We start from the raw sequence: 18464 nt of genomic DNA, 5'->3' as shown, positions 1-18464 counted from the left end.
AGGTCTACTCTTGGGTCACAGATGCGGCCTTGTTCGGTCCGCTTCCGCTTCTCAGCGGCCTTCCGTCCTACGGCTGGAGCATCCAAAATGGGAGGAACTGGATCCTGGCCAGGTGGCACACCATCCTATGGGCCATTGTCCCGCTCATCATCTCCCTGACACTCCATGGCAGGGAAAACCCAATATGTCTCTCACCAAAGAGTCTGGAGAAACACACATGCACACATAGCACACACATGCATGCATGTAACATGAAATAATGCAAGCCCAATTTAAGGGGCGGACAGAATTGCTGTTTTTTTTTAACAATGAAATCAAAACAACCCTCCAAACAATGCAAAGCCTGATTGCAACAACACTCCGGAGGCATAGGTGGCGACAGCGCACTGTCCAAGATGCGGGTGGCCCAACAATACCACCGGAGAAAAACGGCCGTAGCCGACAGCGTAAACAGCAGCGCTAGGCTAACACAAGCCTGCTCCATTGTTGTGGAGTGCTGCCAGTTGGCTATGCTTGCAGGAGTAAAAATGTAACACACTTACCAAATAGGAATGTGAGTATCCCTCACGCGCAACGAGCGCACAACTGCTACCAAACTGGAACGTGAGGAACGTGTATTGCACGCAACAAACACAATTGTCACCTGCAACAACAACACAGATGAATAATAGCCCCACGGCACGCCAAGGGGGTACCTCAACGGCAGCCCAGAGTAGGCATCCAGCACCGTGAGAAAACAATTCAAATTACACATGCAGCAATTTAACATGCAAGCCCAATTCAAGGGCGGATTAAAGTGCTGCGTTATGACAGAGGATGAGACAACCTCACGGCACGCCAAGGGGGTGCCATATAAGGCAGCCCAGAGTAGGCATCTAGCACCGTGAGGAATTAAAGTCAAATCGCAAGCTGGTATAAGCTCTTACCGACCAGGAGGAAGAAAGAGGGAGAGTGTGTGGGTGCGTGACGCACTTATAGGGTGTCGTCGCACCCACAGGTGTGATTAATTTGGTATAATGCTCCTGATCCGAGGGTAGTTGTCACATGGTTACAGGTTCACTTGAAATGAAATAAAACTGATAGTGTAGATCAGCCTTCAATTCCAGAGCCACAAACCAACAGTCACTGAACATGTTTCACTGCCACACCGGGCCCCAACAGCAACAGAGCTACAGCAACAGAGCGTGGGGTAGCGTGGGGTAGCTATGTGTGTGGGGGTGTATGGGTGGGTGTGTGTGTGTGTGTGGGGTGTGTTTGTGTTAATAAAAGCTCTGACAGCAACAGAGCTACATCTTGAACAACATCAGCTTGAACAACACGTACAGCATCAACAGCATACAACAAGAACATCATACAACACAAATTGCAGCAGCAGAAGCAGCATCCAGCAAAGGAAAAGGAAAAGTTGGGTATGTCACAATTATTACATAATCACCTGATCGCAAGTATTTGAGATAATCGCAATACTTTTTCAGATAATCGGCATAATCATTTCCATGTTGAAGACATTGTTCATTATGTTTTCAAACATTTTCAAAAATAGTGGAAATAGCAGACTGCTATTTCCACTATTCATGTTTTTTTTAAAGTATAAAGTTATTGAATTACGCAAATTATTTGTCATATCTGACCCGTGCACCTTTTGTTTACGAAGACAGACACATTTTTATCAATAATGTTACAATGCTCAATGTACAACACAATAATTAATTAATTTGGCCTAGTTAATCGCAATTATTTGAGCGACAATTAATATGTCATAATCGTGACAGCCCTAAAGAGGTTCCTACTTTGAGTCGTCTTCATCAGCCGTCTTCAGGGGAAACCCCCGAGAAGGACGAGGTCTTCGGCCGTTCGACCGTGCGGACTAAGTCTTCGGAGGAATCCACCATGCAGACAAACCCATGGATAGAGAGAGATCACCAGATCTCCATCTCTAGGGCAGGGCATCCTCGGATGAGCCTTCCAGCAGGCGTCTCCCATCATCTTCATCCTCCATACATCAGGTTGGCTTCACCAGTAGGCCTACTTAACATCTCTCTGGTTAGCTTCACCAGTACTTTATTAGAGGTGAATGGTCTGGGAGGGTGTTACACTGTAGGTGAGAACCTCCGTCATCTGGGCATTTACGATGTGTGTGGGGGTGTATGGGTGGGTGGGTGTGTGTGTGGGGTGTGTTTGTGTGTGTGTGTGTGTGTTTATAAAATAAAAAAAGACTACATTAGGGAGTCATCTAGACCTCCTAGTTGTAGTAGTGAAGCCCAGTTCTTGCTCCCCTCCTCCACTGATGGCCTGTCTTCATCTTCATAGTCCACGCTTATAATGAAGAGGAGGGGGAGGGGGGTGTGTCCCCTCCAACACCCCTGCCAGCCTTGAGTATCTGAATGAAAGAAAGAAAGAAAGAAAAATTCAAGTAACCTAGAGCCACATATACGTATACTGTATCCTGTCTCAACATACACTGCCTACCTAGTATATGTATACTGTATCCTGTCACAACATACAGCCTAGTATACGTAGAGCTTGTAGATCGGCTATTTTCACAATGTTTGCCTCTTTCGTACGTAATATTTGACCATTTGGCCAATTTAGTATTAAAAGTCATTAAATTGTAAACTTTATAAATGTGCAAATACCCTGTATACACTTATAGGGCATAGCAGTGGCGGCCATTTTGTGGTGTCACAGATAGAAAACCCATACATTTTTCCAATGGAGATTTAAGAAAATATTTTTTTATAAATTATTAAGCCTGGAACCAAGCCATCCAGGATCCTGATGATACTTACTGATGCTTGAGTAGAAGTACCAATACAGCAATTTTGAAATGCTCTATTACTAGTACAAGTCTGGTATTCAAACTTTACTTCAGTAAAAGTACAAAAGTATTGGCATCAAAATATACTTAAAGTACCAAAAGTAAAAGTACTCATTATGTACAAAGCGTTACGATGTGACGCGTTGTGAGTTTTCAAATAGCCTAACTACTGTATATAGGCTATAGGGCTGAAGTGGTATGTTTTGTAATAATAATCCAAATCTACAAAGTAACTAGTAACCAAAGTTTTCAAATAATTGTAGTGGAGTAAAATACTTGTCTCTGGGATGTAGTGGAGTAGAAGTAAAAGTTTTGGAAATTTTAAATACTCCAGTAAAGTAAAAGCTCCTCAAAATTGTACAGTACTTGAGTACATGTAGGCTACTTAGTTACTTTATACCACTGAGGCCTGCATAGCCTGTCTTAGCATCACAATCAAACACAGCTCAACAATATACCATGACATGTTCACTTCACATCACATCACATCACATCACATCACATCACATCACACAACAATGCTTCATCCTGACTAGTTGTTGCTTTACCAAGTAAAATAAAAGTGAAATTAAACACACATTCCATCAATTCCTTTAATGCTAAGCCGCTAATTAGCTAAGCTAAGTCACATGCATTAACTCACCTCTGTTTCGTCAGATGTAGAAAATATCTTGTCACAAGCGTGTTTATAGCAGCTTTCACCACTCTGGTAAACATTGACAACTCTACTCAATGTTCATGTAGAGTAATGTTACATTATGAGTTGTTTATTTTGATCTTTTACTTCTAAACATTGCAGAGCCTGTAACAAACTGTGTGTGTCTGTCTGTCTGTGTGTGTGTGTGTGTGTGTGTGGGGGGGGGGGGAGGGCTGACAATTGGAGGACTTATAAAGCCCACCCCTCCCTCCCTGCTCCCTAGGGAGTGTGGAGCAATAACTAACTAAAAATGTTGAGGTATTTTCACTTTATTGGAGTATACTTTAGTAATACTTTTACTTCTACTCCACTGCATCTCAGAGGAAAATATTGTACTTTCACTCCACTACAATTATTTGAAAACTTTAGTTACTAGTTACTTTGCACTTTTGCAGATATAAATTATTACATTATAAGTCATACATTAACCACTTCAGCCCTAGTTTATACATAGGCTATTTGAAAATATCCGATCTACAAGCTCAACAGGTTGTTGTGAGCTTGTATATATATATATATATATATATATATATATATATATATATATATATATATATATATATATATATATATATATATATATATATATATATATATATATATATATATATATATATATATATATATATATATATATATATATATATATATATATATATATATATATATATATATATATTTTTTTTTTTGCCATGTATGCCATCCATTTATATTGCAGTTATGTTAGGTTCATTCTTTAATACACATTTGTTATTTATTTCACACCTGATATTCCTTCCCTTATTTGACATGGATTTGAGCCAGCCATGACACTGGGGACACCCTGCCCCCCTGGATACCCTTCGGTTTTGGCACTCCGCGTCACTTTTTGCAAAACCGAAGGGTATTCGGTTTTGGCACCCCATGTGTTAATAAGTGCATAGTTAACCGCTAATAAATGCGTAATAAACTATGTTTTACTGTTAATAAAGCAACAACACAGCTTAATGAAGGTTGAACACATAATAGGTAAGTTATTGAGACTGAATAAATGTGTTTGTTAATGATATTATAAACAACCTTTAGAGGCTTAAATGCCGTCTTCATATAATTGGTCTTCACTAATGCTCATTTTTGCCTTGGTGTCATACTGCAGTGAAAGTGCAAGCTTACAACACATAATAATAGGTGTAAAAGTATTACGGCCCGTCCCATTGTCTTGAATGTGAGACAGCAGGAACGTCCACTTACTAAAACATATTGTTGGTTATAAATCAAGAATTCATGATTCATAATTATGACATTTTACACACATACAGCAGTGGTTCTCAAACGTATTCATGTCAAGGACCCCCCAAAAATTATGTATTTGGCCGCGGACCCCCATCTCAAATATTTTGTTCCAGGGACCCCCAGAAGCAAAGGTTTGAGTTTCAAATGTTCGCTTAAAAATATATATATTCAAAGATTTGCACAAATAAAAAAAATATACAAAAATAGCCAAAGTATAAAAGCTAAACAAAATTGTGATGCTATATTAACACATTTGGCTGGGGACCCCTTGGAACCCCCCCAAGGACCCCCTGGGGGTCCCCGGACCCCACTTTGAGAACCAGAGACATACAGTATCTAAAAGGATAAAATGATGAAATGGTTTCATCGGTCAAGGTTCACGCCTGTCCCTTTCTCATGAATGTGATATAACACTGGTGTCTCAAAAGGCATCGCCGGCTTGCAAAACATCTTCTTGTAACCAAAACTCTGCAATAAACACGAACATCAAGAAAAGAGACAGATTCGACAACGTGGGAAGCTCAAAAGGGTTTAGTACGATTTGGCATCAATTTAATAGCACTTAGGTGGTTTCACAAAGAAAACAATCCTCTTGAAAACATTGTAGAATGAATAGTCCTGACTTTTGATAAACCATAATAACTATGAGATGAGCACACTAGATATAAAGATGGCAGGTGCATTTGTGAGACACTCCAAATAGATCAGTCACGTATCCTAATATGCATAATCAATATACAAATGTTTGGCAACCAAACTCAATTCATATTCAATTCCATGATAAATAATATAATGTTATATATTATATCTGAATAACATTGCATCCTGACAACCAGCAGTGAAAATAAATCATATAAATAAACAAAGTGCAAAAGAAACATTGATGTGACAAAGATGTACAGTAGAAATGATTAGATGACATTCCGTGTGCTCTAAGAAACATCACATTTTGCCTGATTGATTTATATTGTTGTACAACAATGCCGCTCACTGAAGATAACCGATTTGCAGCTGGAAAAAAACAAAAGGAAGGAGTGCACATGACATATTCTATCAATAAGCAGAATACTTCAGTGAAGTCTACTGTTTACTGTACATGAGCCAAGTCATGAAAAAAGTTCAATTTTAAACATACTGCACTTCAGTAACTGTTCTATGAATCTGAATCAGCAGATAACACAATCAGTGGAATGTGTTACATCCTTGCATTACAATGTTACATTCGTTTCTAATAGTTTGCAGTAAGAAGACCTCATTCTGGTCAAAACATGTTGCTTGTTTGTCCACTGAGTAAACTGTACGTGGTTAACAGCAATTACTTCGTCTTTTTTGAGTGCATCATTGCTGATGTCTTTCATCAATGATTGGCTGTTAACTTCAGTCACATTAGTGATGTAGTTGTACTGTATTTATTAAGAGCATGGCTGTTGACAGCAGTCAAACAATTAATTGTCAATTAGGTATGATAAAATATATAATAGAGTTTGAATGTTCGTACACCTCTTTCCTATAGGGTCACTAGTATACTGTAGGTTGTGTAAGAAGGTGAATGGTAGTAGTGGTTTCATTTGTTGTAGATAGGACGACTTGTTCTTTTTGTTGAGTGACACTGTTGTACAATGACGTATAAATTAGGTTGTATTCCCCTCATGTCACCATGGTCACCACTTGACATTTACATTGATAGTCAGGTGACAAAGTAAGACATTTACCAGCACGTACTGTAACGTGGACTTGGAACCTGCTTCTATACGGACATATTTTTCTCTGAATAAATGGTTTAAATCGATTGAAAAAAACACCTGGCTATTTTGATTTCAATTCAAAGTTAGTGTCGAGAAGTTGTCACGTATATATGGAGATTTGTTGCTACAGTTTGCTAATAATTGTTAGCAACTGGAGCAGACATGGAACAAGTTCCAGTCTAATGTTTGGGGTTTCCTTATAAATGGTACAGACAGTCCAAACCAATAGCACACAGATGACACTTCTCTAAAGTAGTTTTTGTACAAAACATTGCATTTGTTTAGCTCCTCAGTGTAAATGTTGGGTGGTCAGGGTCTGATTTGTAAATAATAAATAGAGGGGGGGTTCTTAACCACTTCGGCCCTGGGCTATACATATTTGTATGACAACTAGCAAAAATAGCTGATCTACAAATTCACAACGCAGCAACTGGCATTATGAGATAGCTTGTTGCAGAGACAGAGGCGAGACATTTCCCAGGGTAGAGGCATGGTTGGCTTCAGTTGGCTTTGGACATATTCTGGTATAGGTGATCCTTTTCTGTCTGATATGATTTGTGAACTGACAAACCCTTATGGTTAAGTGGGCTCGCTGTACCGCTGATAACACGGGGGACATTACTGGTGTTTTATTTTACACAGAGGAACATCATTATAGTATGACACTGACACTGCATGGCTCACATCATGACCAAACTCACTTCACACAACCACCAGGAGACAGAGGAGAGAAGAAAGAGAGGCGTGTGTGTGTGTGTGTGTGTGTGTGTGTGTGTGTGTGTGTGTGTGTGTGTGTGTGTGTGTGTGTGTGTGTGTGTGTGTGTGTGTGCGTGTAGAGAGAGAGAGAGAGCGAGAGAGAGAGAGAGAGAGAGTCCACTCTACTCGTCAGGGGGGCATCCATTGAACACCTCCTGGGGAGGGGAAGGAGACCGAGCCTCCTCTTCCTCGTCCCTGATGCTGCAGATCCTCTGACCGGTGCTCCCGATCTGCATCGATCTCCTCGCAACAACAACACCTCCTCCTCCTCCTCCTCCTCCCACGCTCCGATGACCTCCACTGAACGCCACCTCCCCACCGCCACCAACACCACGCCTGGGAAGTCGCATTGGGAGGTGGGGGGAGGAGAACAGGGGGAGGGAGGGAGGGTAAAGGAGGAGGAGTTGAGAAAGTCAAGGGAGACTTTGGCAAGCAGTTTGCAAGTTTTGGCAAGCAGGGGGTTCAAAATGGTGATTTTTCAAGCTCTGAAAGCCCCAGAAAGAGGAATGTTTTGAACAGAGTGAAAGCCTAAAAAAAAGTATGTAAAGTATAGGCTTATAATAGCCAAATAGAGGATTATTCCAAGTTGTGAAACCCAGCAAAGGTTGGTATAGGGTCAGTAATGTCTGAGGAGCACAGATGGAAGACAGAGGCAGCCACAGATGGAAAACAGAAGGGGGTTCAAAATCAAAACATGATCTAAGGCAGTGGTTCTCAAACTTTTTCATGCCAAGGACCCCCACAATGATATGTATTTGGCTGCGGACCCCCCCCATGTCAAAAATATTTTGTACCAGGGATCTTTTAAAAAATAGCATATCTACAAGCTCATAGTGCGGCACTCGGTGCCGTGCTATGAGCTTGTAGCTATTCAAAAATAGCAGATCTACAAGCTCATAGCACGGCACCGAGTGCTATGAGCTTTATACGAACTTTATACGATGTTGTTAAGAACAAATAGAGTTCTCTGGGCAAGTCATTTAATTTGTAAATGCTTCATCAGGTATTTTCAACGTAAAAACACATTGAGGGGGAAAATACATTTCAAAGTGTTGGTAGAACTTACTCTTCAACTGACATTTAGATTTTGATCAGACTTGGTCAGGATAGTTTCTTTCAGGATATGGTTATTCATTTCCATGAGCCCAAAATATATATTTGTAAAGATAACACACAAAAAGTCATAGATATGTAAATATATTCTGGACCCTGTCAATGTATACTGTATGTGACCAGTCAATGTACTCAGCGCTTATGCTGCCATTTGACCAAGCTTTCTGGGGCTAGTTTATGATTAAATCAATTCATATTATTTTATGTAAAATATGCGTGCCATGCGCGTGGGTGGAGGGGATTTGGCAAGACTGACGGGGTCATGAGCTCCGGCACCTAATCATTTAGATATTAAGCACTGAATTTTAGGGTTAGATTTTTTTTTGTCACTGATAATGATCATTCATAACACCTGTTGTTGCTGTGTGCAGTACCTGAGCTTGCTGCGCAGAGAGGCCACCTCCCTGTTGAGGGCATCGTTGGTCTCAGCCGCTTCATCCAGCTCCCTCTGCATCTTCCTCCTGCATGCGGCCACGCGCTGCGCCTCCTCCTCCACCTCCTCCAGCTGACGCTTCAGCTGCTTCACCCGAACGCTGGCCTTCTCCGCCTGGACAGGGACATGGAGCTCACAAACCTCACTGAACGGCAGGTTGCAGTACAACAATAGCCCGATTATCAGCCTGAAGCTGCATGGAGCTTCAGTCTGAAATTGGCTGTAGTGTTGGCGATTGCAAGGGGGAGTGGTTTCGAATTTCCCTAAACCAATCACAAGAGAGCCACGGATCCGCCTACATCTGACCTCATCGCACAGCTTGTTTTAGCAGATATTCGCTGATAAGACCCACCCCCACCTCCGACTCTCATTGGACGATACTGGAGGGTATCGAAGATATCCTAGGCTCACATTTCAACACCAGACCAAGAGGCAGTCCACTCAGAGAGTGGGCGGGGTCTATGGTTTGGAACCAGGCTAGTACAACAAGGCTTTGGGGCCAGGTGCATTGGTGTGAGGCAGCAACTATCAATTATCTTCTAAGCGGTTAATGTATCCATTACTTCTTTGATTAATCGAGAAGCGCTTGTTTTTTTGATAACTTTATTTTATTTTGTATACAGTATATCAATGAATCAACAAGAGAGAAAAAATCATATGTTTTTAACATTGATTTGTCTGAGTAACCACTTAAGCCCTATTTTATGATTTGTCATACAAAGGTGTCATGCACAAATAGCTTATAAGCTCACAACGCATCACATCGCAACGTGTTGTGAGTTTGTAGATCGGCTATTTTCGGTATTTAATAATATATTTTTTATTAACACATCGGGTACCAGCATTTTATAATAACAGATTACGTTCGGTGCCGAAATCTCACCGTTGAGCTGCGCAGCGCTGTTTAAACTGTAGACCCCACGACGTGCATTCCATGAGAAAAAAAAGCATGTCTCCTTTTTAGCCGATGGTGCTGGCTAACGCCTGGAACGATAACATCGCTCACGCGAGTAACAATGGCGGAGCGATCGTGCACACAAAATGAGTCGTTTTCCCCAGCGTAAAAAAGTTTCGGAGTTATAGGGGTTTTAGAGAAGGAAATAGAGTGGAAGCGGATGTGCGCCATGTTTTTTGACACGATGATGCATCTGGCCCATCCTTGTCAGATTCACCGTGGGTGATCCCAAAGCTGCTCCAGCCCCTCCCGTATGGGAAAAAAACAAAAAAAACAAAAAGACACCAAACTACTATGTAAAAACACGGTCCAGACCGTGATCGGCACCCGATGTGTTAAAATGTATTATTTTGTATAATCGATTAAATTAATTAGTCCGTTCTACAGTATCTAGCTCTTCCTCAGAGGAAAAGCTAGATACACACTGAGGAAGTTCCTCTGTGTGTGTGTGTGTGTGTGTGTGTGTGTGCGTGTGTGCGTGTGTGCGTGTGTGCGTGTGTGCGCGTGTGTGTGTGTGTGTGTGTATGTGTGTGTGTGTGTGTGCGTGTGTGTGTGTGTACCTGGTCCTTGTATTGCTGATTCATCTTTCTCTCCTCCTCCATCTGGTTGGTCAGATCCTTGACTTTCTTGTCTCTCTGACGCAGACCCTTGGCTCCGGCCTGACGCTCTCTACATGCAACACACAACACCACGTTAACACACTGTCCATCTATTCACAATGAAATGCTACCACACAACACTACGTAGTTAACACACTGTCCATCTATTCACAATGAAATGCTACCACACAACACTACGTAGTTAACACACTGTCCATCTATTCACAATGAAATGCTACCACACAACACTACGTAGTTAACACACTGTTAGTTCATCTATTCACAGTGAAATGCTACCACACAACACTACGTAGTTAACACACTGTTAGTTCATCTATTCACAGTGAAATGCTACCACAATGGCTGCTCCCAGCACAGTGACAAGTCTACATTACGTCTCTGTGGAGCAGTTAGTCTTGAAATAGTCTTGAAATACAGAAGAATCAAAAGAATGACCTAGAAGTAAAAACTACTCATTTCCTTTTTACATAATATGTAAAAAGGAAATTAGCAGGAAATTATTAAAACCTAGGAGTAAGAACCTTGCAAAAAGCACCTTCAAGCAGTTAGGACAACAGTCAAACTGTTCTCTTTCTTGATTATTCCTTTACATTTTCCCTTGTTGTATATATGTTTACTATTATTTCAATGCTGTTGCAATGTCTGAGGACCCAGAACAAAATAATTGTACTTGTATGTACCTGTAAACAAGCTATAACAATTAAGAACACTTTGAACCCTTGAACTTTTAATCTTATTAGTTTTCACATTTTATACTTCTACTCCACTACGTCTTAGATGCAATTATTTGACAGCTCTAGTTAATAGTCACTTTGCATATTTTGAGTAGACTATAATGTATTACTTAGGTATAAGCTACCCAGCAGCACATAAAGTAATTAAGTAATTGTACCATCTACATCAATGGCTGTGATTTCTGGCCATGTTGCTTCCATTTCAACTTCATTTAACAACACGAACACTCACGCGCGCACACACACACACACACACACACACACACACACACACACACACACACACACACACACACCCACCCACCCACCCACCCACCTGTTCTCTATGTCCAGCTGCTCCTCTGTCTCTCTGAGTTTGTTCTCCAGGGCGCTGATGGAGGACTTGAGGCGGGAGCGTCCCTGGCCCTCCGTCTCCTGCAGTTTGCCCTTCAGCTCTCTGTTCTGGCGCTCCAGCTGCTGTCTGGAGCCCTCTCTGCCCTGCGAGGAGCAGCGCTCCGTGGCCAGCTCGCCTCCCAGCTGATCCACCTGGGACAAACACGCACACCACAACCTCACCATATCGTAATATCCTGAGCGTTCGTTCTCTTACGGGTCTATTTGGTTCCATTTGTATGCTCTCAGAGTTACAGACGCTTCACTCATGGTCAACCTATCTTCATATGATAGGCTTTATGCACAGCAGCAATATTGTAAAGAAATGGGGCCTCGTCACAGGTGTTACCAATGATACTAATGAAGGCTCTGTTCCATTTAGTGTAGCACAGTGGTTCTCAAACGTTTTAATTTCAAGGACCTCCATAACTCTAAGAGTGTACAAATGGAACCAAATGGACCCTTACGGGTCCATTTGGTTCCCTTTGTACCCTCTTAGAGTTAAATACCTGTAAGGGGCCATTTGGAACCCCCTCAAAGGGTCCCTGGACCCCACTTTGAGACCCACTGTCTATATTCCAGTGTTTCCAGTGAGCCAACATGCACAATATCAGCACCGTGAATCTGTTTGAACAGAATGGAACAGAGCCTTCATTAGTATCATTGGTAACACCTTTGAAGGAAGTAAGGAAGAAGCCGAATTTCTTTCCAATATGGCTGCTGTGCATAGAGCCTATTGGTCCTGGACCTGGACTAATGCTCATTATAATCCAAGCCAATAGAAATAGGGAATCCAAGCCAATAGAAACTTCAAAAAGCCTCAATGGAAACAAGACCACAAGGATTTTTTTGGACGGACCTTCTAGACAAAGTGTTTTAACTGTACTTGTGCTGTTTTTACATTTCTACCTAATACAATATTCAATCAAGGGCTTTCTATTCCTGGAAAGTTAGCATGCTACAGTATAAGCCATTGTTCTTGTGTTAATAAATAATAACGCAAGAACTAAATAAGAAATGCTTGGAAAAAAACCTGCCTAACGATGACGTCACTGGTTTCGGGTGGGTTTCAAAGTACTAAAATGTTTGAAAATAGCAGATCTACAAGCTCACAACGTGTCGCGATGCGACGCGTTGTGAGCTTGTAGATTGGCTATTTTCAAATACCCTAGGTATAAAATAGGGATACAGTGGTTAATGTATATGTTTTATGATATCATAATTTATATCTGCAAAGTAACTAGTAACTAATGTTTTCAAATAATTGTAGTGGAGTAAATGTACAATATTTGCCTCTGAGATCGATGTAGTGGACTAGAAGTAAAAGTATTGGAAATTGGAAGTACTCCAGTAAAGTAAAAGTGCCTCAAAATTGTACTTAGGTACAGTAGTTGAGTAAATGTACTTAGTTACTTTACACCACTGCTTCCCACCCCGGCCAATTGTGTTCATTGGAACAAAAACAGTACAAAAAAACAATGTATCGAGTGCTCGGATCCAATAAAACATATATTTTGTTTGTTTTTATAACTTCATACATTGTTTTTTGTCCCTGTCAAATAAATATAAAAAAATAAATACAAAAATAACTTCTTTTTTTGTAATTATTTTTTCATATTAATTTTCATATTCAAATAATATTCGAATATCGAATATTCGTTTGACAGCCCTAGTCCACACAGACATGTACAGAATGGCCCTTACCAGCTGCTGGCTCTTCCTCAGTCTGTCGTTGAGGCTCTCCACCGTGACCTGCTCCTCCTCCAACTCCTCCTCCACCTGGCTCAGCTTCACCTCCAGACGACGCCTCTCGTCACACAGCAGGGAACTGGAGGAGAGGAGACGTGTTTTATTCATTTATCTATTTTGTTTTGTAGACCTTATTGGTCCAAACGGAGAAAAGTCAGTTTAATCTGCACCCTGGCTAAAGATGGCATTGGGTCACAGACAGTTTGTATTCTCAAAAAGCTTTTTTATCGGTACAGAAGGTTTGGAGTTAAGAGGTTGGCTGACGACGACTTGCAAATAACATTCCGTCACGGCACTCACCTCCCAGAGGAGGTAATGGACAGTTCTTCAGACAGCTCATCTCTCTCTGTCTCTGCCTGCTTACGAGCCCTGTCTGCTGCTAGCAACTCCTGGGGGGGAGGGGAGGGGGGGAGAGAGAGAGAGAGAGAGAGAGAGAGAGAGAGAGAGAGAGGGGGAGATCAATATACAGTACTTTGCATATCTGGGCCTGCTGCACTTTTAACCTCTTGTGTTATTCAGTCCGGCCACTAGATGGCCATGTCAGTCTTACATGCACTGCCACTGATGCACTTTGGTACTCACTTTCAGACATATTTTATATTTATGTATATATGATATTTGTTGTGATATTTGACCATCGCTCTTTTTAATATAACTGTAATTCATGGGAAGCTTGCATAAAACAAGTTCACCCACTCTGTTATACCTGGTGTAAACGTGTGATGTGACAATAAACTGTAGATGAAGAGAGTGAAGTCTATCAATAGAGAGGTGCACAGTACAACCAAATGGACCCTTATGCAAGTCCATTATGGTTTCATATTTTGCTCATGCTCACTCTTACAGTTAAATGAAAGCTCAATATGTGACAGCGTGTAGACAGTCAGACTGGCATGGTGAGGTTCAGCTGTACTGTACCTCATGGAGCTGGATGAGGTCCGCCTCCATGGTCTTGGACCTTCTCTCCGACTCCCTGGCCGAGGACTGCGCCTCCTTCTGGGCGGCGCGGGACTCCTCCAACTCCCTCTGGACATCCTTCACCTGGCCCTGAGGAGGAGAGAGAGGAGATCACATGTATTATTGTCGCTAGTCGGGTTGAAACCTTGTGTGTCCAAAACCGTTCCTTTTTTAAAAACATATTTGTATGTTCTTTAATTAAAGTAGTGAAAATAGCCTATATCTACAATATCACAACGCGTTGCATTGCGTTGTGAGCTTGTAGATCGGCTATTTTCACTACTTTTGTGCGACAGTCTTGTATGATGAAGTAGGGCATTAATTTACTAAAAAACCTAAATAGTTGAAATATGAGGTTTCTGCCCGACAGAAATGCATTAATACACAATAAAACCATTGGAATTAAGTGTCTAATCTTGGCGTGCCTGTGTGTGTGTGTGTGTGTGTGTGTGTGTGTGTGTGTGTGTGTGTGTGTGTGTGTGTGTGTGTGTGTGTGTGTGTCTGTGTCTGTGTGTGTCTGTGTGTGTGTGTGTGTGTGTGTGTGTGTGCACATGCACACTCGCGCGTGTGTGTGTGTGTGTGTCTACTTTGTAAATGGTGCATTCATATAGTAAAATGTTAAATAGTGAATTTATATAGCGCCGTTATCCAAAGCGCTTTACAATGTGGAAACCATGCAAGGCACCAACCTGCTCATCGGGAGCAGTTTGGGGTTCAGCGTCTTGCTCAAGGACACTTTGACATTATAGGGTATTCATTCCCAAGCTTCCGCTCTACCTCTTGAGCCACTGTCTTAGAACTTAGGTTTAGAGATTAATACAAAGTCTGTGTGTGTGTGTGTGGGTGTGTGTGTGCGCGCGTGTGTGTGTGTGTGTGTGTGTGTGTGTGTGTGTGTGTGTTTTCCAGTGTACCTGGATCTTGCGGAGCTGCTTGATGGTCTCATCACGCCCCCTGCTGGCGGCCTCCAGCCGGTCGTCCATGTCCTTCATCTCTCCCTCCAGTTTCTTCTTGCTGGCTGAGGCCTGGCTCCTCTGTCTCCTCTCCTCCTCCAGCCCCGTCTCCAGCTCACGCACCTGCAGGGAGAGACAGACCGTTCAAGAGGTTTGCTTTAGACCCTTTTATTCTCGTGAATGAACGGGACTTTGTTTGGAATCACGTGTCATTACAATATGTGAGATAATGTAAGCAGAGATGACACGTTCATGTTTAATGGTTTAGTTTTTGACCGATAGTCATTACAAACAACCATAGCTATATTGATTGATTGATTATAACTATATTAACAGTTTGCAAAAAGTACAGTTATATAATAATTAGGGCCGGGACTTTATCGCGTTAATTTCGATCAATTAATTACCAAAAAATTATCGCGTTAAAAAAATTAACGCATTTTAATCGCGCCTATTTTTTCACCGCGGAACGTTTCTCACTGGACGAGTTTCACACGGACCTATTATCCTTATCGGTCCGCCTGAGAAGCTGTCTGAGAAGTGAGAACGACGTGGTTCTCACAACAACAGAGCAGCCACTGAATGAAGACGTGCCGCATAGCCTGCTTGATAATGTTGGCTGGGCAAATCAGAATCTGTAATGGATGCCGCCCCCCACGCGCGCGTTTGTCCCGTTTGGGGGGGGGGGGCGGCGGTGCGCTGGGGGGAAGGGGGGGGGCACGATGCGGTGCGGGTCACATGCGCGCGATTTTTTTTAATAATTAATTAAACGACTATAAAACAACTAACAACAACACACTCTACCAGCCTCCAATGGTGGAAAATAGCAGATCTACCTCACAATGCCTTGTACTTGTAGATCTGCTATTTTCACATGGTTACTGTATGTTTTATAATATTAATCGAAATCTACAAAGTAACTTGTAACTAAAGTTTTAAAATAAGTTTAAAAGTAAAATATTTGCCTCTGAGATATAGTGGAGTTACTGGAGTAGAAGTAAAAGTATTAAAAATTTGGAAATAGGCGTATTCGAGAGTCAAGTGCAAATACCTCAAAATTGTACTTAAGTACAGTTCTTGAGTACATTTACTTAAAGACGTTTACCAAAATCCATTTGAAAACATTTTTTTTCATTGATCTCAGGTCAAATATTGATGTGCGATTAAAATGTGATTAATTTAGATTAATTAATTACAAAGCCTCTAATTAATTAGATTAATTTTTTTAATCGAGTCCCAGCCCTAATAATAATACTAAAAGGATAACAATCTGAGCAAAATATTTGTATACATTTTATACATTTGAAAACTTGTGAAACGGGACATTCTGCCTAATGAGTACTGTCTACTTTCGGTACTTTAAGCACATTTTGATACCAACACTTTTTGTACTTTTACTCAAGTAAATTTTGAATTCCAGACTTTTACTTGTAACCGAGTATTTCTACATTGCAGTATCGATACTTTTACTTGAGTAAAAAAAAAAATGGGAGTACTTTCACCACCGCTGACGCTGACCTGCTTGAGCAGCTGCCTCCTGGTCTCCTCTCCCATCTCGTCGCGGAGCTGCAGCTCTCTCTCGTGCTGGCCCCGCAGCGCCTGGCCGTTCACCTCCAGGCGCAGCTTGGCGTCCTCGGCCGCCTGCAGCTCGTCCTCCACCTCGTCCATCTGGGCCCTCATCTCCTCCACCATGGCCTCCAGGCCGCGCCGCGCCTTCTCCAGGTCGTGGACCTGTTGGGGGGCGGGAGAGAGAAGCTATACATTAAAGGACTTTTTTTTTTGTTTTTTTTACAACCAAGGTTTATGTTTTAGCTTGTAAAGTAAATAAAAGATGAGTGTACATTCTTTTTCATTTACTGCTTTCTATAGTTTTAGCAATTTATGCAATCTTTTTTTACAGTGAGCGGGGGCATTCGGGCAGGTGGCTATAGCCTACAGTATATAAACATATTTAGGCTAAATATGTATATATATATATTTTTTTTAAAGATATTTTTTGGGCTTTTTATGCCTTTATTTGGACAGGACAGTAGGCTGACAGGAAATGGGGAGAGAGATGGGGGGGGAGACATACAGCAAAGGTCGTCGGGAACGGGAGTCGAACCCGCGACACGCTGTCAAGCTGGATTACCAGCATGTGGTATGCGCCTGGACCGCTAGGCCAGCGGACGCCCCCAAATATGTATTTTTTTTACACAATAAAAAAGGTCCCGTGGTCTTAGTTATTGGGGGCTACAAGAGCTACTGTAAATAATAATAAAGAAATCACTGGGTTATTGTGTAAAAAAAGACATATTTAACATTTTAGTTCTTTTACTTTTGGTACTTTAAGTATATTTTGATGCCAATACTTTTCTAACTTTTACTCAAGTAACATTTTGAACTCGGGCCTTTTACTTGTAACAGAGCATTTTTCTATCGTGGTATTGCTACTTTCACTTAAGCAAAACATTTGAGTGCTTTTTCCACCACTGGTAAAGCTACAACAGAAGGATATTCTCTGTGCTAGCTCATGTCTCAGCTCTTAGCGCTGTGTGTTAGCATCTCTCAGACAGCGCGGTTCGTACACTCTGGCCCACGTCGTCCTTGGAGTTGACGAGGTCCTCCATCTCCGCGCGGAGGGCCCTGACGGCCTTCTCCGCCTCCTCCAGGGTGGCCTGCTTCTCCTCCAGACTCCTGCCCAGGGCCAGCAGCCTCGTCTCCTTCTCCCGGACCTCTGCCTCGGCGCGGTCGCGCTCCTCCGCGTTCTTAAGAGACGCGGAGCGCTCCTCCGCCAGCATCTGACCCACGCCAGAGAGAGAGAGAGAGAGAGAGAGAGAGAGAGAGAGAGAGAGAGAGAGAGAGAGAGAGAGAGAGAGAGAGAGAGAGAGAGAGAGAGAGAGAGAGAGAGAGAGAGAGAGAGAGAGAGAGAGAGAGAGAGAGAGAGAGAGAGAGAGAGAGAGAGAGAGAGAGAGAGAGGGCGGCAAGCAGAGGAGAATGAGATGGGGATAGATAGTAATAGTTTAGAACAGTGGTTCTCAAACTTTTTCATGTCAAGGACCCCCAAATTGACACTTATTAGCCCGCGGACCCCCATTTGAAAAGATATGCCAGGGACCAACATAAGAGAAGATTTTTTTTACGGCTCTAGCAGTGATTCTCAACCATTTTAATTTCAAGGAACCCCCAGTTTGACATGCATTAGGGCTACGGAGCCCCATTTAATGGCATTTCTATCTCTTGGACCCCAGTTTATATCGTAAAATCTATGTTCATTTAACTCTGAGAGTGTACAAATGGAACCAAATGGACCC

General features: G+C 42.0%; 1 protein-coding gene across 2 annotated transcripts in view; it reads right to left on the bottom strand.

Annotated features, from left to right (window-relative positions):
• Positions 1 to 5312: 5312 nt before the first annotated feature.
• The window catches only part of LOC311056017 (uncharacterized protein), a 58643-nt gene continuing 45491 nt past the window's right edge, over positions 5313 to 18464 (bottom strand). The window contains exons 34-43 of one of the 2 annotated variants that reach the window (XM_084072356.1): positions 17739 to 17951; positions 16690 to 16902; positions 15133 to 15294; positions 14183 to 14311; positions 13565 to 13653; positions 13220 to 13343; positions 11460 to 11668; positions 10350 to 10458; positions 8776 to 8948; positions 5313 to 7624 (exon numbers count right to left, since the gene is read on the bottom strand). In XM_084072356.1, coding sequence (XP_083928482.1) covers positions 7411 to 7624; positions 8776 to 8948; positions 10350 to 10458; positions 11460 to 11668; positions 13220 to 13343; positions 13565 to 13653; positions 14183 to 14311; positions 15133 to 15294; positions 16690 to 16902; positions 17739 to 17951 — 1635 coding nt within the window. In that variant the 3' untranslated portion in view covers positions 5313 to 7410. Of the gene's footprint in view, positions 7915 to 8775; positions 8949 to 10349; positions 10459 to 11459; positions 11669 to 13219; positions 13344 to 13564; positions 13654 to 14182; positions 14312 to 15132; positions 15295 to 16689; positions 16903 to 17738; positions 17952 to 18464 lie in introns of both variants that reach the window. The other variant, XM_084072357.1, reaches the window with a different exon arrangement.

This window comes from Gymnoscopelus microlampas (genome assembly GCF_963454915.1).
Source record: "Gymnoscopelus microlampas genome assembly, chromosome: 11".
NCBI lineage: Eukaryota > Metazoa > Chordata > Actinopteri > Myctophiformes > Myctophidae > Gymnoscopelus > Gymnoscopelus microlampas.
This window is presented reverse-complemented; position numbering and strand designations above follow the sequence as displayed.